General features: G+C 43.1%; 1 protein-coding gene across 1 annotated transcript; it reads right to left on the bottom strand.

Moving 5' to 3' along the window:
* Positions 1 to 20,248: 20,248 nt before the first annotated feature.
* On the bottom strand, positions 20,249 to 24,067 carry LOC119323534 (peroxidase 2-like). The gene is made up of 2 exons (XM_037597221.1): positions 23,681 to 24,067; positions 20,249 to 21,368 (listed from the first exon to the last, which is right to left on the bottom strand). The coding sequence occupies exons 1-2, from the start codon at positions 23,888 to 23,890 to the stop codon at positions 20,556 to 20,558; spliced, it is 1,023 nt and encodes a 340-aa protein (XP_037453118.1). The 5' UTR covers positions 23,891 to 24,067; the 3' UTR covers positions 20,249 to 20,555.
* Positions 24,068 to 24,477: the final 410 nt, after the last annotated feature.

Below are 24,477 nucleotides of genomic sequence, written 5' to 3'. Positions count from 1 at the left end.
ACGGCAAGTGAGTGTTACTGTCGTGTGCATATTTGGTTTCCCTTATTACTCGAGCGAGGTTATAGTAATGTAATTGATGAGTTATGCATGCGTGCGCAGGTACCACTATATTCTTCTGGAGATTAAGCTTGAGCGTGGACTAGTAACCGTCTTAGACTCGAGACGGAAAGATCCCAAATCCTATGCGGACATGACTGAAATGTTCAGCAAGTAAGTTCAATCGATCATTATCGCACCATATCGGCAACTTTTTGTTTATTTCCTGATATCTCAAGTAATAATAATTATTTTCTTTGTCTTGCAGGGTTTGGAAACAGTTCACCGCACAAGCTCCGGGACCGCCGGAGGAGCTGCGATATACATACCCGAAAGTAAGTACTACTGGCTAGCTAGTTGCGCGCATCTCCCGTTGATTCTATAGCTATACTTTCATCAATGCCATTTATAATGCTTTATTATCAGTTTGATTGACCTCTATTTCTCGTAAAGTGCTTGTGGCAGGAAGAAGGGAATGATTTCTGTGGATACTACGTGTGCGAGTTCATCCACAACGCGACTTTGAAAAACAAGCGGGGCTACTCTCAAAGACAATATGAAGTGCGTAAGCAATAATATTCACAATTTCATTTTATTACACCATCATTTCTGTTGAGTTTCATTCATATATATGTATTAGTTAACCCCCTTCTTCAAATTAGACGTGGCAGATGCGGAATGAACTCCTAGAACCAGATCGCATGAAAGCAATTCAAGAGGAATTGGCGGGATTCTTTCTTGACCACGTCATCAATAAAGTCGGAGAATACCATGTGGTAATTGATTTCAATTGCTAGGGGGTTGTAATTAAGAGATCTTATACATATTGTACATGTATGTAGCCAGTAGCGTCAGATACATGATATACGAAAACTTGTTGTTCGACCAATCTCTCGGAGAAGGAGAGGTCGATCGATCACTTCTCTCGGTATGCATGACGAACTTCTGTACTCAATGGTTCTCTCGATCACTTATGTATATATAGTACGTAGCGTCGACCAAGCACGGACATAAGAAAGGACATTTCTCTCTATTAATTAGCTACCTAACATAATATATGAAACACCTAAATTAACCCCCCAAAACCCCCAAACCTCCTCCCCCCTCCTTTCAAAAAAAAAAACCAGCCACTGGAATGCTGACGCGTGGCTGCCTTTTGGTCCCGGTTGGTGCCACCAACCGGGACCAAAGGCCCCCTGACTGGGCTCGGCGCACAGGGCCACGTGGAGGCACATTGGTCCCGGTTCGTGTTTGAACCAGGACTAATGGGTGGAGGTATTAGTAACGACCCATTAGTCCCGGTTCATGAACCGGGACTAAAGGCCCTTACGAACCGGAACTATTAGGTGTTTTTCTACTAGTGTCCAGCCCGGCGCCGATGCATCTCGGGTCGCTTCACCCCACCACCGGCACCACCGCCACGGTCTGTGAATTCGATCGGAAGGCTGACGCGCACGATGGATGGTTCGACCGCCCGGAGCTTGATCTACGTAGTTTCTAGCTAGCTAGTTTAATCAGCAGTGTTATTTCGATTAGCCCTAGTAAAATCTTTTCTGTTGTTGTGCCTCTCTTGTTCTCTTCTTGTGCTGGTAGCAACGCTTACTATTAGTCAGCAGTTAGTGCGAGGTGGCCTTAGCTACCCTGTGTCTGTGCGTGGAGCTGCTTTTCAGGCAGAAAGAAGAATGTAACCTGATGGAGGGTGATGCTCCTGCTTGTGCAAGTTTTTCTGAATAAAAAATTCACGCCTATTGCTGCCTGTTTGATTCGTGAAGGAACCAAAGTGCTGTTGTTCTCGGGTCGATTTTTAAAGTGCTGTTGTTCTTGGATGCTGAATGAAAAAGACTCTTCACGGCTTTGGCTTCGGAGGGTCGGGCGATGGAGGCGTATTCACGTCTTTGGGCATCGTCTCGAAGCCGGCTACGACTGGGAGGCCGGTGAATGGCGGCATCTTCGCCGCGTGGTTTGTTGAGGCGGGGCGCTGGTTTCTGTTTTTGCAACGATGATGGCATCGAGAGGAGCTCGGGTCGCGGCGTGGATTTCGGTAGTCGGTTCTTCCCGGCGTGTCTGAGGTGCCCTTCCGTTGGTTACTTGGTTGTTTTGAAGTCGGAGCTGCGGTGGAGCATGTCCAGGTGGTGACGATGACAGGCACTCGATGGCCGTTTGTGGAGGGCACGATCGGTGCAAGTCCTACATATTTCTCTTGCGATGCTCGTCGTTAAAGTCGGAGATGTCGGTTGCTTGCGCGTGTGGCCATTCGTTGGCATGTGTCGTCGTGGCTTCTGCGGCTGTTTGCGGGTTGACTTCGATGATGGAGCTCTATGGTGAAGTCGGAGTCGCCCGTTCGAGGCAACCGGTGATGACGATGACGCTTGCGACTCCTCGACGGATGTCTTTCTTCTTTGCAGTTGTGGGTTTCATGTCGGTGGTCAGGTTGACCGGTGATGCCCATGTCATATGGGTTGGCTTGTATCGGTTTGAGTCTGATTTTCTGTCAATTAACCGGACAGTTTCTTCTTTGTAATCAATGAAAATGGCAAGTTTTTTGCTTCGTTTCAAAAAAAAAGACAACAGTATCCGGATGTTTGGACGGTGCTATGCATCCAACCATGTATGGGTATGAGCAGCGCTCGTATAGCCGCTTGATCAGGCGTCGGTCTGAAAATCAGCCACCATAATGTGTGCGCAGAGTAGTTTCGAATGAAAAACACAAGCAAACAAAACGCACGTGGTAGTTAGGGATGAAAACGACGCGAAAACAGACGAAACTAAGTGCTGCCATATTTATTTTCATATGTTTTTACAGAAGCGGAAACGAATACATAAACCCAGTAAATAAGTACGGAAATAGATATCATAAAAAACGAATACATAGCAGACACAAAAACAGATGTGGACGTTGATCGAAACTTTAAAAACCCCTTAAATCATAAGAAAATACACAGAAAAACAAACAAATTTAATGAGTTATTAACATGGCTACAAAATAATATCATTATGTTACCAACTTAGCATAGTATTGTAGTAGTATTAGACAATTGTGTATAGGGTTAAGATAAGTTTTTTTTAGACAAGGGTCAAGCGGAGCACATGTGGTAGAAGTTGGGCCTCAACTGATACATTCTACTCATTGTCTCATTGTGTGGTTTAATGATTGGACTACAAAGTAGCCATATGTCTATAGTCAAAACAGAAATTCCATATTCATGAAAACTGAAAGTTTCGTTTCCACGCCTGTTTCACCGGAAAATATTGTTCCATTTTGTTTTTGTTGATTTCCGCCTTTTTCTTGCAAATGTCTGTTTTCGTATTCATATTTGCCCTTCGTTTCTATTTTTCCTCTGAAAAAGCGAAAAAATTTCACTTCATTTTCATCCCTGCGCCGGACACAGATTGGATAACAACAGGCTCGTGTCGTGCCTGCATTTTCAATTTTTAGTCTAGGGTTTACAACATGCGTGCGCCCACACACACTGTGAGATCGGCACCCTGCAGCGTGTCCAGTGTAATCCAGTTTGTAACATGGCTAAGTCCACGTGGTTTCAATTTGCTATGCCTAAAAGCTTCCTGATGCAAAACTCTACTTAAAGCAACTCTAGCAGACCCTGCATTTCGTCCCGGCCCGTAAAATAACCGCTAAATTGCAGGTCGGGGTCAGAAAATCCGCATGATCAGACCCCGCATCCCGCCCCGGCCCATAAATTTTTTTGCGGGGCGCGGCAAATCTTCTCCACCAACCTCTATCTTCACGGGCTGGGAGACCGACCCGAGCTGAGCCCCTATCCGGCGCGAGATTTGGCGAGAGGGACATTTCCGCGCGCCCTTTTCCGCTCCCCGCACCATCCGCCACCATTACCCCCCCTCCACAAGCTCCGATTCCTCCTCCCGGCCGTTCCTCGCCGCCATGGACGACTCCATGCTGTCCCCCGTCACCGTCGAGGTCGCTCATACTCCTTCCCCTCGGGTGGATCTCGTCGTCGGCCATGTTGCCCCCGCCGCCATCGCCCAAGCACACGTCGCGCCGGTCCGCAATCGGCAGGGCAACATGGTCGTGCAGGGCGGGAATCCGGCTGCCCCCGCTTCGACGGCCCGTGCTCCGGGCGCCAACGCCGCAGTGCGATCCCGGCCGGCGGCGGAGAAGGCCGGCAAGGCCGCGGGCGTAAAGCAGAGGAAGGTTCCGGCTTCAAGTAAGCCACCTTCTTCAACCTCTCACTCCATCCCCCCGCAAGGAGGTGCTCCGGCCATGCCGTTCAACGGTGCCGCTCCCCCCGCGAGCGAGGTATTCGACGAAATGGCCGGAAGGTATGCCTCTTCGGTCTTGGCAATTCCCTTTCATTTTTTGCCATTAGTCTCGATAGCTCGTGACTTGTTATCGTTCGCTATAGCGGTGGTTCGAACAATGCAACAACCGAGTTCGTGAACTTGTTGGACACGAACTCGGTTGACATTGATCAAGCCCCTTTCGAACCATTCGACTACAATGAAACGGACGGCGGCGTGGATGATCATGGTTGCGTGGATGAATTGGAGGAGATCGAAGCGGAAGCGTTTGAGGAATCGCAAGCAAAGAGTGGAAAAAGCCAAAGATCGAAGAACTACATGATCTTGGAATATCAAGCTTTGATCCAAGCATGGAGTGCAGTGTCTCTTGATCTATGCATGGGTGTTTCTCAAACTGCCAAGAGATATTGGCAAAGGATCGAAGATCAATACTTCCGCATTATGAAAAAGTATCCCAATAGGACTCCACGCACATTTCGTTCGCTTCAAGGGCGTTGGGAGAATATCAAACCTATGTGCAGCCGTTGGGCAGCTTGCTTGGAGCAAGTACGCAATGCACCTCCAAGTGGCACCATGGAGTCCGATTATGTGAGTTTGGTTTTCCTTTGTTCAAGTTGTGCATCATCATAATGTATCATGGAAAATGATTGCATCACTTTGTTCACATTTTGTAGGACAAGATTGCTCAACATAGATACAAGGCCATGGAAGTTTCGGAAGGCAGATTCTTCAAATTAGAGCATTGTTGGGAGTTGCTCCAAAAGTGCGATAAGTGGAAGTTGATCGACAGAGAATCCCCACCAAAGAGAGGCTCACTTGCAAACATGGATGAAGATGAAGATGAAGATGATGATGGTCCAAGAAATTTGAACAAGCCCAATGGCGACAAGAAGACTAAAGAGAAGATGAAGAGAGAGCAAGAAGCATCGAGCTTGAGGGAGAAGATTGATGCCATGGTGCAATTAAACGAGTTGATGTTGTTGAAGTCGTTGGAGATCAAGAAAGAGTTGGCCGAGAATAAGGCAAAATAGAAGCAAGAAAAATGGCAAATGCTCAAGGAAGAGGGGCTCCGCAAAGCTGCCATTGAGGAGAGAAAAGCACACGCCTCCGAAAACAAATCGATGTCATTGTTGCTCGCCGAAGAGAACAAGATCATGTCAATGAACCGCAATTACATGGATGACCTCACCAAAACATGGCATGATATGGCAAGGAGAGAGATCTTGAAGAGGAGAATGGTAGCCTCGGCCGGTCCGTGTTCCAGTACCGGTGATGTTTTCTCTGCTCCATATGGTGGCAATGTGGATGAATTCGGTGCGGGAGTTGGAACAAGCGACGGAGGTGGGTTCGATGGCGCCGATGAACTTCAATATGGACTCCATGGCGCGGAGTGAAGATCGACCCCCAAGATGATGCTGGACAAGGGCGCAAACCTTTTGCATGCCCCCTTTTGCATAATGAATTTCGTTTTATTTTGCGCGCAAACTATTTATGTCGTTTGAATTTGAACTTGTTTGCCAAACCGTATGTTAAATACGAGATTTACAGTTTTTCTGTTTGCGGGTCTTCGTAGTGGTGCCCGAGCAGAACCCGCAGAAACCGACACGTAAAAAAGCATAGTCCGCGAATATATTTTTTTACGGATCCGTTTGGGGGTCTGCATCTGTGCCAACCCGCGTCGGCCCGCAAAAGTGGTTTTGCGCGAACTGCAAACGAATTTTGCGGGCCGACGGGATGCAGAGTCTGCTAGAGTTGCTCTTATCACACACTGTAGGCGGGCAGCGGCCCAGTAAGCACAAAGTTCTTTCTATGTAACAAGCCATTGTACACAAGGAAACAGTTTACCACGGTTTGGGAAGATTCCAAAACCTTATGTCTGGTCTGGGTGAGGTTCCAGAAGGTTTTTCCTTTTTTTTCATCATTTATTTAAATACGTGATTTTTTTAATTCATGATTATTTTAAAATACATCAACAATTTGTTAACAGTTTCTAAATCATGAACATTTGTCAAAATCATCATTTTTAAAATCCATGAACATTTTTGCGAATTAAGGAATCTGTGTCAGATATTTTGCAAACACTTGAAAAATCATGAAAAGGAACAATTGTGAACATTTTTAATATAGATAAAACAAACGACAAAGACTTTTTAAATAGGCAGACATTTTTAATTCATTATTTTCTAAAATTTTGAGAATAATTTTGAATGGAGAAACATGAAAAACTCATGAGCTTTTTTGAATTCTTACACATTTTAAATTTCCAAGCATATTTTTAACAAAAATCATCAACATTTTATACGTCCGTGAATATTTTTGCAATTCATGAATATTTTCTAGAATTCAATTGAACAATAAACAAAAAAGGGTTAGGCAAGTGCTAAAAGAACCAGCATATAATGCAACGTAATATAGTGGATGGGTAATAATATTTGTTCTTATCTTTTTTGGGAACATTTTACCATTAGGTTTTTATTTTTGTGACAAAGTTTGCCATCAGCTAGAGTGGCTCGAATGCACTACATTTTTTTTGAGAAAGAATGCACTACATTTGACGTAAACCGGGGCATGGGTGGCTGGGCCTGGCAAGCCCGGCCCGAACCCTGGCGTCTGGGCCGGGTTTGGGCCTTGATTTCAAGCCCGGGAAAAGCCTAGGAAACATATAATTTAGGAATTCTAGATAAAGAATTGATGTAATAGTATATTATTTAACCTCAAAACAGGTGGTTTATTATTTTTATAAATGCAAAAATAGGCAGTTTGCCATGCTGCGGCCGTCCGGGCTCGGGGTTTTGTTAGTTGGGCTTTGCAAAGCCCGGCCCGGTCCAGAGAATGCTCCTTCAGCGCCAGTTGCAGTACATTCTGCAAACTGGCGCACACACAGCCTCAGCTCCGGTCCGGCCCATTTCACGTTTTTATTTCTGTTTAACATTCAAAAAAAGTTCCGAGCGGATTGCAAGTAATAGCGATCAAAATCGCGATCTCTACAACACGAGCGAACTTCACTAACAACGTCGCCAACTTAGCTACTTTGCAAAACTACTTCTTTTTGTTGGATTTCTATGTATAGTAAATGCCGCTATGTTTTCTATATTATCTTTTTGGCCTTTTCTTTTTCGTTTTCTGTTTTCTTTTATTAAATGCATCAACTTTTTCAAATCCATGTATTTTATCAAAATTTCTGAACTTTTTCCAATTTCAATGAACTTTTTTTCACAAATGATGAACTTTTTTTCAAAATCAGTGAACTTTTTTAAAAATCGATGAACCTTTTTTCAAATCTAATGAACATTTTTCAATTTTAAGAACATTTTTCAAAATCTATAACCCTTTTTCATTTGAGATGAACTTTTAAAAAAAATGACGAACTTTTTTTCAAATTCAATGATTTTTTTTCAAATTTGATGAACTTTTTTCAAACTTCATGATTTTTTTTTCAAATTTGAAACTCATTTCTAAAATCAATTAACTTTATTTTCTAATTTAAATGAACTTTCTTTTTAACATTGACGAACTTTTCTTCGGACTTGATGGCTATTTTTCATTTTTCTGTGAAACATTTGTCAAATCGATGAACTTTTTAACAATTGATGAACCTTCTCAAATTCTCATTTTTTTCAAATAATTCAAAATTATAGGTGTTACAGTAGACGGTGTTGTGCAATAAATACCGCGGCCACGATCGTTCTTACATAACTGGTGCTATTCTTAGTCTCTAAAGGCGAGTGGTTATAGTGGTTGGCCAAACTAGTACAAGAAAGCTACGGTGCAGGTTCGAACCTTGGAGAGCTGAACTTTTTGAGTGGTTTCTTTGCGCTTAGGATTGCTGTATTTTGAAGTTCAAAAAAAATGATTGCTGTATTATTTGCGTTCGTGGACTAGCCCAGTTAGGCACTGTAGAGAGCTCCGGTTTGATGTTTGTTAGCGTCAAACAGAAGAGCTTCCCGCGCAGGGCTCGCGCAAACGGGCCGGACATTGCCAGGCCTTGAGTCAAGTGAACCTAAGAAAAAATGTAACGAAAGAAAAATCGTATCACTGGTTGGATTTGGACCCGCGACCTCGCGCTAGATAGTAACGTCGCTAGCCACTGAAGCTAGCGACTGGGAGTCTGGGACTGGTTTTAAGGACAGCGGCACATCCGTTTTTTAATCTTCCTTCATAAAAATGAATAATGTTTTCTCGAACAAATTTTGAAACTCAAACAAACTGTTAAAACGTACTTTTTCTGGAAAACATGAAAAGAAAATTATTAATGTTTTCATATACGATGAGCAGTTTTCAAATATACATTGAACATTTTTTAGATATACGACGAACAATTTCAAACTACACAGTGAACATTTTGGTGATATACACTGAACAACATTTAAAACATATTGAACATGTTTGTGATATACGATGAGCAAATTTAATACATTGAATATTTTTGTAATATAAGCTAAACAATTTTAACTACACATTGAACAAATTTGTGATATGCGCTCAAAAAACATTTAAATACCCATTGAACATTTTGTGATATACACCGAACAATATTAAACTCTGAACAAAATTTGAAAACAATGAACACTTTTTGTAATCACAAACAAATTTTGGGATTTCAAAACATTTTCTTGAAAACAAAGTATTAAAATAAAAACGAAAATGATAAAAAGAAAAAAAAAGAAAAAAAGAAACAGAAACAGAAAAGGAAAGAAAAAAGAAAACAGGAAAAAACCCGCAAAAGAAAAAAACGGTTCAGGGAACCTACTAGAAGGTTCCCAAAACCAGGTGCTGGCTCGAAGTGGGCTGGCCCGTGGCGCCTCGTACTGTCGCTTCGCTTCAGCAGCGATGATCGGACGCACACAGACATCATATAGAATCTGCCAGGCACATAATAGGAGCTCGACCGGCTCGAGCGCATTGCAGTTTAAACGTAGAAACAATTTGTTGTTAGCGCCAGTTTAAGTTTGAAAATTGGTGGCTTAAAGAACAAGATTTCCTAAATCATGCAAGATCAGTTTGGCTTTCTTCAAAAAATAAATCCTTCTCAAATAGAATTAACCATCTTGCAGACTCTCTTAAGATATGGTGTAAGAAAAAGAAGCCACTGAATCAGGAACTAAATAATTTAGAGGAGCAGATCAAGCAAATTCAAATGAAGCCGTTTCAACACCAAGACCGTGCTTTGGAGGCATCATTAGTTGAAAGGTATGAGCAAACAATGACAAAACTAACGGATTCCTACATGCAGAGAGCGTAAAAACAGTGGATCAAAGATGGAGACAGGAACACTTCCTTCTTCCATCGTGCTATCATCAAAAGAAGAAGGAATACCATTGCTTCAATCAAAGATGAAAATGATGTTATACAGCACATGCCGGACAAAATCAGTAATACATTTGTCAATTACTTCAGATCTATTTTTGCATCCACTGAAACTAACAATGGCAGGCCCTTCTTCAATGTTCAGTTTCCCCAAATACACACATGACTACACATATTCTATTCCGGATGAAGAGGAGATTTTGGACACTCTCAAGGGTATGAAAACAAACGCATCCCCAGGGCCTGATGAATTTAATGTAGAATTCCACATTGCAACCTGGGTGTGGATCGGACAAGACGTCGTGCAGTTGGTAAGGAATTTCTTCCAAACAGGTATAATACCAGCACATATAAATGATACCCACATTGTTCTGATTCCTAAAAAGCTTGTTTCTTTAGTGCTGACAGATTATAGGCCGATTAGTCATTGCAATGTCACAAAATTATTGCAAAATGCCTTGCCAATAGACTGAAACCTCACTTACCGGACAATGTTCATCCTTCTCAGCAAGCTTTCATTGAGGATAGGCGTATTAGCAGTAACATCATCATAGATCTCGCCAAAGCTTTTGATAGACTCGAGTGGAATTTCATTGTTGCTGCTCTTGCACGTAAAGGGTTGCATGATCATTTTGTTAATTTAGTCCACTCATGTGTTTCTTCGCCGACTTTTTCTGTTGTCATTAATGGTCAACCTTTGCGAGATTCAGAGGAGACAGAGGTGTTCAACAAGGTTGTCCCCTGTCCCGATACATTTTTGTCCTAGCAATCAATGAACTTTCAATTGCTCTACAAGATGCCATGGCAGCTAGCTGTTTTGAAGGTATAACTCTGGGACCAAATTTCCCTGCTACCCACTCTCTCTTTTTTTGCGGATGATCTACTTGTTTGTCGAAAGGCTATAGTACAAGAAGCAACTAGAATGAAGCAGATCTTGCATGATTTCTGCATACGCTCGGGCCAGACTCCAGATTGGAGTAAATCTGGGATAATCTTCAGTAACATGTTCTTCCTAAAGAATGTCAATTAATCAATCGGATTTTTCCGTTGCCAACCATTGACAACAACTTCATTCATCTTGGGCATCCTCTCATCCTCCCGAGTAAGGATAGAACAATAGCCTACAACTTTGTGCTTGATAAATTCAAATCCAACCTCACAGCATACAAGGCCAATAAACTTTCTCGTGCTGCAAAGCTTGAGCTCATCAAATCTGTTTTCTCCTCCATTCCAGTTTACTATATGTCCAACATACTTTTCATCTATAAGTTTATTGCCAAGCTCACTGCTGTTATTAGGAACTTCTGGTGGACTGGTATAAGAGAAGAAACAAATTCTAGGAGCCTTTGCTTGAGAGCTTGGAAAGACATTTGTACTCCAAAAAATGAGGGCGGGCTTGGTATAAGAAATCTCCAAGCAATGAATTAGAGCCTCATTTTTATGGCAGCTTGGAGGATTGCTGATCAACCAAATGATTTCTTACATGCTGTACTCAAATCCAAATACTTCCCAGACTCTTCCATTTGGCGCCCAAATTCAAATGCTCCCAAATCAGCCTTTTAGGCCTCCATTATTAAGGTTCTTCCCATCCTTCAAGCTCACTGCTTTTACCAAATCACCCAAGGCTGCATCTCAATTTGGAGTACACCATGGTGCCAAAATTGGACCCACATCTATGAAGCACTCATAATTCAACCTGGAGTTTTTTCTTACCCAACCCAAGTTAAGGATCTTTGGATTCCAAATCAGAAATCATGGGACAATCAGCTAATTGGCGCACTGTTCCAACAGCCCATGGCTTCCATTGTCAAGAGCACGGACATTATTCAATCTCAGGAGAAAGAAATCCTCTGTTGGAAATTAACGTTGTCGGGTAAATGCAATTCTAAAAGTGCATACCGTGCATGTCTTCAATATTTGCAGGAACATGGAGAGCCAAGACCGCGATAGGTGCATCCTCACACTATAGAACTGTTGAATCAAAATAGGAAAAACAGACAAATAACTCCACGAGTCCAGGCCTTTGGATGGAGATTACTAAGGAAGGCAATGCCAACAGGGGCAAGAGCAGGGAAGTACTCTAAATACATCAGTAAACTATACTCTAGATGCGGCATGGAAGAGGATGATATTCATTTATTCTTTACATGCAATTTTGCTAGAGCTGCTTGATTCACTGCTCCTTGGTTTATCCGTTCTGATATTCTTGTTCTAAACTGTAACTCTCTCACTCAGCTTGTTAAAATGTTCCTAAATATGAATCATCCACATGCATCCTTTCCAAACATCCTTACCTCTATGTGGTGCATACGTAAATCCAGGAATGGCAATCTTTTTGATAGGAAGCCAGGCAGCCCACACCAAGTTCATCACATGGCACAAGCAATTAGACAAAATATGGAGATGTTAGACATGCCTCAGTTGGCGCTGCAGCAACAACTAAAATCGCGCAACAATATTACTGCTGCTTTTTTCGCTTTGCAGGTTGATGAACAAGGAGCGCCTTCTGTTCCAGAGCAAGGGGAAACACTCAATTCTGATCTACAAATTGCAGGTCCCAAGATCTTCTCAGATGCAGCATGGAAAATCAAGAAAATTCCAGGATCTCAAGCACAAGATGCGACAGGAATAGGAGTGTATTGTAAACTTCAGAATTTGTATCACATTAATATTGTGTTGATACAAGCATCCATGCCGGTGACTCCAACTGTTTTACAAGCTGAAGCTGCATTTTTCAAATGATGAGATTGTTGAAAATGAAAATCAACTAGGAGTTTTGCTGGGTAGTAATGACACTGAAATCTCTAATTCGGTTAATGATATGCTAGATCTAGAGGCTGAGCGAGCCTTAGAGATGATTCGTAATATTGCGGCTGTTAAACCCATGAGTGATTCTGAGGTTGATGCGCTCGGGGTCAGGGTGCTCGACAATTTTTGTGCGGATCTTATGCAACCTATTACTAAGGGGGATGTAGAGGATGATTCTACTGAGATACTTTTGGCTAGCCCCTCGAAGACTGGTTGTGAGGACCAGTTGCAGCGTCAAACTGTCCCCAAGCGCAAGTGGAAACGGAAGGTGTACCCGGTGTCTGCAGTGCGTAGGAGTGCTAGGATTCGTACAGCAAAACAATTCCATGATGAACTATGAAAGGAATCTTTTGGAATAGCAGAGGTCTAAAGGACTTGGCTAAAAGAAGGTTTCTTGCTGAGGCGTCTGTCGAGCATCGTTTAGATTTTATCGCTCTATCGGAGACGGGTAGAGATAACTTTGCGCCTCAATTTCTAAATACTTTGTCGGGGGGTATAGATTTTGATTGGCATTGCTTGCCGCCGAGAGGGAGATCGGGTGGAATCTTACTCGGCGTTAGGTGCGAAACGCTTGAGGTTCGCAGTGTGGTTATGGGTGACTTTGCAGTCAAGTTCCGGGTGCGGTCGAAGGAAGATGGGTTTAATTGAGCTCTGGTTGCGGTATATGGGGCTGCGCAACCCGAGCTCAAGCCCGAGTTCTTGGCTGATCTCATTCAGATTTGTGGTTCCGAGCAATTGCCTATCCTGGTGGGGATGATTTCAATATAATTAGAAGGCGTGAGGATAAGAACAATGATAACTTTGACGGCAGATGGTCGTTCATGTTCAATACTATCATTGAAAGTTTGAACCTGAGAGAAATTGAGCTCTCAGGTAGAAAATTCACCTGGGCTAACGCGCTGCCAAATCCGACGTATGAGAAGTTGGATCGAGTGTTGGCCAGTGTCGATTGGGAACATAAGTTCCCTCTAGTAACAGTCCAGGCCTTTTCCCGTGGTATTTCTGACCACACGCCGTTATTTGTGGACTCTGTTGAGCCCTCCCACCTGGGGAACAAGAATGTGTTCTCCTTTGAGATGGCTTGGTTTGAACGTGAAGGCTTCCTTGATATCGTGGCTAGAGAGTGGGCTAAGGATTCATGAGGGAAGACTGCGCTTCAGCGCTGGCAGAATAAGATTAGGCATTTGAGGAGTTTCCTGCGTGGATGGGCTAAACATCTTAGCGGGATTTATAAGGTCGAAAAGGAAAGGCTCCTTTCCCTTATTCAGTCCCTGGATGTAAAAGCAGAAACCACGATACTGCCGGCCGCGGAGCTTCATGCCAAGCTTGACGCGGAATTGAGGCTAAAAGAACTTCTTAGGGAAGAAGAGTTGAAGTGGGCGTTGCGGGCCAAGGTCCGACGAGTAGTCCAGGGGGACGCGAACACTCAATTCTTTCACATGATCGCTAATGGTAAGCATCGTAAGAAGAGGATCTTTCAGCTTGAGCAAGATGAGGGTACAATTGTAGGACAGGAAAACCTAAAATTGTACATTACCGAGTACTATAAGCAGCTGTTTGGCCCTCCAGAAAAGAACTGTGTGTCTCTGGATGAGTCCAGGGTTGAGGATGTTCCTCAGCTCACAACGGTGGAGAATGATATTCTTACGGCTCCTTTCTCCGAGAAAGAGGTACTTGAGGCCATTTCGCAAATGAAAAATAACAAGGCGTCGGGCCCCGATGGATTTCCAGCGCAGTTTTATAAGAAATGCTGACATATCATTAAAGGGGATTTGTTGCCTTTGTTCAATGATCTGTTTGCTGGGCAGCTTCATCTTTTTCAGCTCAATTTTGGAACGATCACCCTTCTTCTTAAGAAAACAGAGGCTGTGAGAATTGAGAAATTCAGGCCAATCTGTCTTCTTAATGTTAGTTCCAAAATTTTCACCAAGGTCGGGACCAATAGGCTCACACAGATCGTGCATGCTGTTGTGTAGCCTACCCAATCTGCTTTCATGCCGGACAGGAATATCCTTGAGGGGGTAGTGGTCCTGCATGAAACGCTCCATGAAATCCACACGAAAAAGCTGGATGGGGTTGTTTTCAAAGTGGATTTCGAAAAAGCGTATGACAAAGTCAAATGGCCATTCCTTCAACAGGCCTTACGTATGAAGGGTTTTGATGAGGCTTGGCGACGCCAGGTAGAATCCTTTACACAAAAAGAAAGTGTTGGAATTAAAGTAAATGATGATATATGGCATTATTTCCAGACACACAAAGGCCTGAGGCAAGGAGATCCAATGTCCCCTATTTTGTTCAACATTGTGGTTGACATGTTGGCAATTCTCATAGGTAGGGCAAAGGAGGCCGGTCAGGTGGGTGGCTTGGTGCCCAACCTAGTTGATGGGGGTGTGTCCATTCTGCAGTACGCTGATGATACAATCATCTTTATGGAGCATGACCTGGCAAAAGCGAGAAATATGAAGCTGGTGTTATGCTTATTTGAACAATTGACCGGGTTAAAGATTAACTTTCATAAAAGCGAGTTGTTCTGCTTTGGTAGAGCCAAGGAGGAACAAGAGGCTTATAGGCAATTGTTTGGTTGTGAATTAGGGGCTCTACCTTTTACTTACTTAGGTATACCCATTCACCATCGTAAGCTAACGAACAAAGAGTGGAAATGCATCGAAGATCGGTTTGAAAAGAAACCTAGTTGCTGGAAGGGCAAACTTATGTCATATGGAGGCCGGTTAATTCTTATTAATTCGGTGCTTACGAGTTTGCCGATGTTCCTACTATCTTTCTTTGAGGTTCCAGTTGGGGTTAGGAAAAGGCTGGACTTCTACCGATCGAGATTTTTTTGGCAGAGTGATGAACTTAAGAGAAAGTATAGACTCGCCAAGTGGGATGTTATTTGTCGACCAAAGGACCAAGGGGGTTTGGGTATCGAGAATCTTGAGGTCAAGAACAGATGCCTGCTTAGCAAGTGGTTGTTTAAGCTTTCGGCTCAGACTGACGCAACTTGGGCGCAGATTCTACGCAACAAGTATCTGCATTCCAAAACTTTGTCACAGGTGACAGTGAGACCAACTGACTCGCCGTTTTGGAAGGGGCTTATGAGAGTTAAGGCAGCCTTCTTTAATAGAACAAAGTTTATTGTCGGTGATGACAATGATACACGGTTCTGGAAGGATACTTGGCTGGGTGATACGCCATTGGCACTACAGTACCCAACCCTGTATCGTATTGTCCAACGACGTGATGCGTCAGTTGCAACGATCATGCAGTCCATTCCCCTTAATATTCAATTTCGAAGGGTGCTTGTTGGTGATAGATGGGAAGCTTGGCTTCATCTGGTGCGTAGACTGATGGAAGTTCAGCTAGCTCATCATCCCGATCAGTTGTGTTGGAAACTTACTAGGTCTGGACAATTTACTGTTAAGTCGATGTACATCGATGTTATTAACTCGACTGTCATTCCTAGTTCCAAACATGTTTGGAAAGTAAAAGTTCCTTTGAAAATTAAAGTGTTTATGTGGTTTGTCCATAAACAGGTTATTTTAACAAAGGACAACTTGGTTAAGCGCAATTGGACGGGATCTACTAGGTGTAGTTTCTGTGATCATGACGAGACCATTAAGCATCTCTTCTTTCAGTGTCCGTTGGTGAGAATTTTGTGGCGCACCGTGCAAATTGCCTTTAACATTACTCCTCCGAGTTCGGTCGGGTCGTTATTCGGAACGTGACTGGATGGGATAGATTCTGATACAACTAGACATATTCGTGTAGGAGTTTGTGCGTTGTTATGGGCAATTTGGAATTGCAGAAATGATTTAGCTTTTAACAGAATAACTAATATTCATTTTTTGCAGGTTGTATTCCATGCTACGGCGTTGATCCGTATGTGGTCCTTACTCACTCCGATGGAGGTCAGGGAGCGTTTGGTTACTGGATCTGTCCGGTGGGAGATGGTAGCGCGGGATATCTTCAACCGGTTTGGATGGCGGTCATGTAATAGGATAGGCAATTAGTTTTCCTATCTTTATTTTGCCAGCCGGTTGTGGTTGTATGGCCTTTTTTTGTTTTAGCATCGAGACTCTATGTGAGCTCGCATTTATTTTGTTTCAAGACTATGTGACTTTGTTGAACCTACTTTATTTATTTAAGTGGCTGTATGCATCGTTCTGATGCAGAGGCCGGGGAGTCCCCCCTTTTCGAAAAAAAAAACAAGCTGAGGCTGCAGCTCTCAACTTAGCAGGGAAGGTGGCCAGCTTACTGCAGATCCAACAAGTCACATTTTTAACAGACTGCTTGACACTGGCAAAAGCAGTTGTGGCCTCCTCTTTACAGAATCCGCAAGTCCCTTGGGAGATTAGAGTGTAAATTGCAGATTTCCACAAGATAGTATAATTTCTATCCCATGCAGTGTATCGTATTAAAAGAGATATAAATGGGGTAGCGCATAACTGTGCTCATCAGGCAATTAGACAATCTTTGTCTAGGCCTATCTTTAGTTGCACTAATTCTTCTCATAGAAATAGTTGTTGTCCAGTTGAGTCCATCTTCCAAACTCTTTCCTCGCAGGGCTATGTAATCACTGATGTACAATGTCTATGAGATGAATGGAATATTGGCGCCTCCGGCGCTTCTCTCTGTTAAATTTTTTGCTGTTGTTAGCGCATTGCAGTTTAAATGTAGCATGCCATTGGACACAAGGAGACAATTCAGCACAGTTTGGGAAGATTTCGGAACATTATGTTGGTCTTGCTGAGGTTCCAAAAGGTTTTTCTTGTTTATTTTCTCATCGGTTTTTCCTTTTTCTTTTTAGTTCTTCAACATTTTTTTAAATATGTGTTTTTCAATTCAAGATCGTTTTTAAAATTCATCAACAATCCATGAATTTTTTTTGAAACCCATGAACGTTTATGAAAATCATGATTTTTTTGAATTCAAGAATATTTTTTAAATCCATGACCATTTTTATGAATTAACGAATGTGTGTTCCATATTTTGTAAACATTTTATTAAATCATGATAATATAAATTTGTGAACATTTTTAATATACATGAAAAAATGACAATGATTAGAAAAATAGGCAAACATTTTTAGTTCATTATTTTTTTATGTTTGAGAATATTTTTGAATGGGCAAACTTGAAAAATTCTTAAGCTTTTTTGAATTCTAAATTTTTTAAAATTTTCAAGCATTTGTTTGAAAAAATAATAATTTTTTTTGTCCATGAATATTTTTGCACTTCATGAAGATTTTCTAGAATTCAATTGAACAAGAAACAAAAAAAAGGTTAGGCAAGAAGCAAAAGAACCAGCATATGATGCAACGTAATGTAGTGGATGGGTAAAAATATTTGTTGTTATCTTTTTTAGAAACAATTTGCTATTAGGTTTATATTTTTGAGACAAAATTTGTTGTTAGCTAGAGCGGCTTGAACGCACTACACTTGACGAAGAATAAATATTGTTCCTTTTTTTCCTGAGATTTCTCGGCATAGGTAGACATGTTTTGTTGGGCACCCCTCATGACCCAAATCTTTTACCTTTGAACAAGTGCCACACTGCATGTTCGTAACTTGTCATGGCCTGTGAGTTTTTTCTTTTTTCATACATTTGCTTATTTAAAGTGTTTTATCTTTTGAACCGTATGTCCAATTACCCATTTTCATTGTTGGATTTCTCGCATCGAGCTCTCTGAAAGTAGGTTTCACACTAATAGGTTTCGACGAACTATTTTTTAATTAAAAAAAACCCAAAACCAAGAAAAAACATAAAAATAAAACCAACAAATAACGAATACCAAAAGAAAGAAAAACCGGAAGCCCGAAAGCACAGTTGCGGTTTTCAATTCTTTTGGGTAGCACAAGGTTTATTTTTTGCCTTTTTTCGAGGGAAGCACAGATTGTGCTTCTCACAGTAGCACATGTTGAGAATATTGCTAGTTGTACATGGGCACCATGGTGCCCGTATAAAAAACATTTTTTATAGCATACAAATTTTTGAAACTTTTTGTACACACCCACACCCACACAAAATCACACACACATGTGCAAAAATTCATTACATTTTACTTTAACACATGGCATTAAAAAAGACAATATCTAGTTTCAACTGGACCATAATTTTTTGTTTTTTGGGCAGGATTTTTGTTTTTTTACAGCTTACAAATTACATTTTTCCAAAAAAAAAAACAAATTCGTGAATCCGTAGTGAATACATACAAGTTTCCACAGAATTATTTTCGATTTTTTAACCTTGAAATAAGGTTTTTGTTTTTTTCCAAAAAAAGGGGCAACATGGTGCCCGAGCACACAAACTTCGTACTCCACATACTGTGCTTTTCCATTTTCGAAAAGCGAGAAGCATAGTGTGCTTCTAGTGGAACCACAGACTATGCTTTTGACGGAAGCATAGACTGTATTTCTTGACGCAATCAAAAAAAAAGTACGTGGCATTTTTGGTAAACATGCTTATAGTGTAAAGAATCACATAATTAAAAAATATCTCATACCATTCGAAAAATGTACTTTATATATTTAAAATATTCGCTTGTTTCTAAAATATGTCCATTACATTTTAAAATCGTTTAGAATATATATAAAAATATTTTCACATTATAATAAAAAATATTTCGTATCATTATACAAATGATTGAACATGTTCAATAAAACTCTTTGACACGTATTTGAGAAAATGTTCAGAACAGGTGATTGGAAAAAAACATGCATTTCAAAAGTATTAAACGCGTATAGGAAAAGTTCTAGATGTGAACAAACAAGATAGAACATGTATTAAAAAGTAGACATCAAAATTGAAAATAATGTTGATCATGTATTTAAATTTTCTAAACATGTATAGAAAACTGTTCCTGCTGTATATCAAAAATACACCATGTGTATGAAAATTTAAGACATATGTTGAAAAACATGGAATTATTAAAAAATAATTAATACTGAGGAATGAAACAGAAGAAACCAAAGGGGGAAAAAGTAAAATGAAAGAAAACCATAGAAAATCGAAGAAACTAATTGAAAACATATGCAAAATAGTGAAAACAGATAACAAACCACAAAAAACCTCCCACACAACTACAATATTGGACCAGCCCAATAGTGTTACGTCGTAGGCGAGACGTATTACGTCCCAGTTGGGGGAGACTAGCTCCCATGCAATATCTTACCGACTACTAGACGGTACTCCGTCTCTTGCAGTAGGTAATCGTAAGACGGACGGGCAAATACGGGTTTGGGGAACTCTTTTTAGAAGCTTCTAAAACCGGTCCTCTTTTTTTCCCGTGTGTTTTTAGGTGTTGCCTTCACTAGTTTTTCATGTAGTTTTCGTTTTCTTTTGTTTCTTTATCAACTTTCTTTGTTTTTCTTTTTCTTCATAAAGATTGTATATTTTACATATAAATCTGGAACATTTTTGAAAACATTTTTCTAATAAGTGACGAAGTTTCGGAGAAATAAGCTCTCTGTCGACAATCAATGCCTTGATCTCCACGGCAAGGTGTTGTTGAATGTCGTAGAAAACAAAACACACACAAAATGTTGAGAGGAAGTTTTGTGATGTTGCATAGAAAATACATGAATTTTAAGGTTTGGTGTTGCATAGAAAATGCACCTGCCTTTAAGGCACCGAAGCTCAATCCCCTCACGTTTGGGGAGTAAATTGGTGAGTGGAATTACATATTTTTTTTTGGAAAGCCAAAGCCCGGAAATGCGGACACTAGTGATGGATGGCCCAAAATGACAGGAAAAACACAGGCCGGTAAAGGACCAACGGATGTGAACGACCAACATTCATTTTGTTGAAGAACAGGGCAAACTATAGGGGTAATTGTACTACTACGCAATTTACTTCATCATCACCTTTTACCCTTATTATTACATGAGCATTGGATGCCTTTGATGGATGGTATCCAAGCCAGTCAAAAGGCACAACACTTGACGGGGAAAAAATCTACACAGTTCGCACGCAGGCGCATGCGCACATTTGTTCACAAATCAATCCCACAAATCGAAGAAGGAAAAAAATGAAAAATAAAACATAACAACAAACGAATAATCAAACGCGATCGATAGATGCAAATTTAACCCATGAAGAACGTCAGCGGTAGGAATTTGGAGAAAGCATCAGTGGTGGTTGACGAAGCGGCACATCTTCCTGATCTCGCCCTTGCTGCCGTGCGGCATGGGCAGCTTGCTGAGCTTGACGAGCGAGTCGGAGAAGTCCTCGTCCCAGAGCGTGCCGTTGTCGGCGTACTCGTGCACGTGGCCCCGCGCCTCCTTCTCCGTCAGCAGCTGCCAGTCGGAGTTGAAGGTGACGATCCTCGCCAGGTTGTTGTGGTAGTAGCTGTTGTCCAGGAAGTCCTTGACCTTCCTCAGCTTCGGGAGGAACCCCGGGACGGCGGCCGCCACCGCGCCGGCGTCCTCGTCCCTGATGTTGTTGGGCACGATGGGGTCCGGGCCCTTGGCGCACTTCCCGGCGAGGAGGCCCCGGTAGGCCGGGAGGATCTGGTCGGCGGGCGCCGTGAGCCGGGCGCGCAGCGACGAGCAGTGGCCCACGCCCACGGCGTGCGCGCCGGACAGGATCACCAGCTCCTCGATCGTGAAGTTCTTGCGCTTGAAGTTCTGGATGAGCTCGGCGATGGTGAAGGTGGAGTCGGGGAGGTCCTGCTGCGCCTCCGCCGCGTGGGAGTGCACGCCGTCCAGGCGCCCCGCCAGGGCGTCGAAGTGGACGTGGCCGTTGCTCAGCAGGCTGGCGGCGTCGCGGGCGGCGAAGATGAGGATGTCCGCGCAGGAGACGACGCCGGGGCACCGGTCCTCCACCGCCGACTTGATGTCGTCGAGCAGGTCGAAGGCGGCCAGGCCGATGTTGATCGGCGCCGTCTTCTCCGTGTTGGGGTTCTCCGGCGTCGGGTCCAGCAGAACCGACGCGTCACAACCCTGCACGTACGTACGCTCGTCCGTCAGTTACTCCAACAGAATGATTATCTTAGCTTGTACCTAATCGAGCATGAACGATCAATTGTCTTACACTAACTAAGCAATAAGCATGGTCGTTAGCACAATTCGTTAACTATGATGGGACAAATCAAAGCATTTTGACCAATCACACAACTGAAGTGTTACGTGCAAGTGTGCTATGTACTCTATGTGTGCATGGGAAGTCATTTCGTCGGTACTTGCAAAGCATTATTATAGCACGATTTGGATCTGAAATGTGCTGATTACCTTTTAGTTGTTGGGCAGACATGTACTCCGATTGTACTGTCGGCAATGTGCATTATTGGGCAATAATTATCGATTAGTCTAATTATGTACGTACTGATAGTTGGACCATCTGGGAAAGACTTGTATGCACCTTCATTTTCAGATGAAAAGGGGACTCATGTTTATGTTTTCCACCTATAATCCATTACCTATTAATTACTCTTAAATACAACAGATCATTTGAACTTGTGGAGGATGGATTGAGCACTGGTGCAACCAATTATTGATCTTTGATATAGGTGTGCTTTCTCTTTCTCTTTACAGTGTATAGCTTGCCTTTCTTCTTTGTTTTCTTTCGATGGCAAAAGAACAAGGGAAAAGCTAACCAAGTCTAATACTACTACATTCCTATCCTGGTTATAGAATATACACAATGCAAGATTAGTTTGCACTAGTTGATGCTCAAAGACAGTATATTACGAATATATCACAATCATCCACGCTTTACGAACTTTATAGCTAGCTTTCTAGAGCTAGTTGTATATTGGGAAGAGAAATACCCATCAAGTACCGGCATCTAGCATTCAAGTATAGATGTTACAAGTAACCACCTTGTCTATTCTAGGTTGCAAAACAAGAACTAAAAACTGCCCTTTTGTTGTCAAGTATTGTACTTGCATTGTACACCCCTCTTGATTGGGGTGCCTACTTTGTAGGGGAATGAAAAACACAATATGACTCTCACCAAGAAAATTCTACATGCCGCGGATAGCTCTGAACACGACGCCTAACCGCGGATCGTTAGAATTTTTTGTCCAAAGTCACCCAATCACTCGTGAAGCTACGAAGAAATGTCTACTACGATGATGATGACGACACATAACCGCGGATTCTCAAGAGAGCCTATTATCGCGTGTATCATCATCGGGCACATGGGCAATTAAAAGCAGAGAAATGACAAAAGACAACGACACCAGGCACGGAAGAAAAGCAGAAAAAAAAAGCAGAGAAAGAGAGCCGAAGATAATGACATAGGGCAGCACAGTGACGCCGGGTCCTAGCAAAGTGAAAGGCGAGCGGCCTAGATAGCTCGAACCGATGGATATTTACATGTCCAAGGAAAGCATCGCATTCCGGCGGCATCGGTTCGGCTGCGCAAGTGTTATCGTCGGCATCAGCTGGCTAGCTGTGCAAGTTTTGTGCTCGCCACGCTGGCTGGTGAGCAGCTAGCGCACGGAAGTTAGCCGTTCAACTGTTCAAGTTAAGCATAGTGGCTACTAGGAGTGACGTGCTTCCATGATTCACATCTGGGCGATGACAATGACGCACAAACCAACTACTCCGCTAGCCTAACATCTGGGACTGCTTTGAAAATTATGATGGCTCCTAACTGTCGAGATAACTCCGTGCTTAACTAATTGCCATGTTCACTGATTGGTCGTTTCAGAATATATCCATTCTAGCTTCGAATCCAATTGCCGTCCCAAAATGTAAGACCATTTTTGATACTATCGTAGTGTCGAAATGATCTTACATTTGTGGACGGAGGGAGTACATCGCAAGTATTTTCATCGATAATTTGAGCTGTCGTCCCTCTGGGGGTGATCTATGACTAATTAAACTTGTTGGTGAGCTGGTTAGCTCAATGCATGCAAAACGGCATCGGCTAAAACTATGGTATCTCGTTAACAAACAGAAAATAAAAGTTGGTATCTAGCACGCTCGGTGCCAAGTGGGGTCTAGCGTCACGGTCTCGACGAGGAAACTAAACATTGGTGTGTGCATCGTGTACGAAACGTGCTGCGACATTGTGGATCACGAGCTAGGTCACTGTGCATGCATCATGTAAGGTAGAAAATGTGCAGCAGACATGGACAAACTGCTCTTACTAGCTAGCTAACCAGAGCTACTGTGCTGGAGGACGTTGCAGAGGTACTTCTGCTAGCTCGACAGCAGTGGCCGGGCGTGTGGTTAAAGAGCAGAGTAGCGGCCGGCCGGAGTGACAGAGAGAGATAGACGACGGCGGCGGGCGGCGGCGTACGTACCCTGACGAAGCAGTCGTGGAAGATGAGGCGGACGAGGGCTGCGCCGCTCTTGCGGTTGGCCTTGATGGCCCTGGCGACGTGCCACTTCACCACGTTCTCCACGCCCCGGCAGCTCTTGTCGTAGTACCCCACCTTGAGCTCGCTCGCCTCCGCCGCCACCGCCGCAGCCAGCAGCACGGCCACCGCCACCGCCGCCACCGTCCTCATCATCCTCGCCGGCCGACCAGCTCACGCACGCACTCACGCACGCACGGCACCACCTACCCTGCCGCCGACAGAAGCAGCGGCTGCGTGCTGCGCCTTGCTCGCTCGAGTGGCCGGCACTGGCTAGGAGATCAGCAGTGCTGCTGGTTGGTGTGGTGCGGGCTGCGGAGTGCAGTGTGCTGCGTGCTCAAGGGAAGGCTCTGGGGCGCGTGGTATATAACGGCGGGCCGGCTCGATCGCTCCCCTGGCGAAAATTTTAACGGCTGGTGATCTGCCCGATCGCCCCGTGACAGCGAGCGGCCAACGTAAAAAGGCGACGTGGCCCCGGCGTACGTCTGTGGCGTGGTACAACTTGCCGGGACTCCTCTTTGTCTCGACCGGGGCGTGAACAGTCTTGGGAGAAGTGGTACGCACATCAGACATGTGCGTGGGTGCCAACATGTTCGGGCGAAACATAAGCTCGGCTACATTTCAGACAAGATTCATACAAACCTTCGTTAAACTTTTGTCGGCACGCGATTCGATTTAGTCAGCAGAAATTTTGGTTTGGTCCACGGAACTAGAAACCGTTTCGGCAATTTCGGCAATTTACA

The sequence above is a fragment of the Triticum dicoccoides genome, chromosome 1B (assembly GCF_002162155.2).
Source record: "Triticum dicoccoides isolate Atlit2015 ecotype Zavitan chromosome 1B, WEW_v2.0, whole genome shotgun sequence".
Taxonomy (NCBI): domain Eukaryota; kingdom Viridiplantae; phylum Streptophyta; class Magnoliopsida; order Poales; family Poaceae; genus Triticum; species Triticum dicoccoides.
Note: the sequence above shows the minus strand (reverse complement) of the source record. Positions and strands in the feature narration are given on the sequence as shown.

Bases quoted from the DNA above. Each gene is read 5' to 3' on its own strand.
- LOC119323534 (XM_037597221.1), bottom strand. From the start codon at position 23,890: ATGATGAGGACGGTGGCGGCGGTGGCGGTGGCCGTGCTGCTGGCTGCG. The intron at 21,369-23,680 runs GTACGTACGCCG...ACGTACGTGCAG, and splicing joins TCCACGACTGCTTCGTCAGG to GGTTGTGACGCGTCGGTTCT.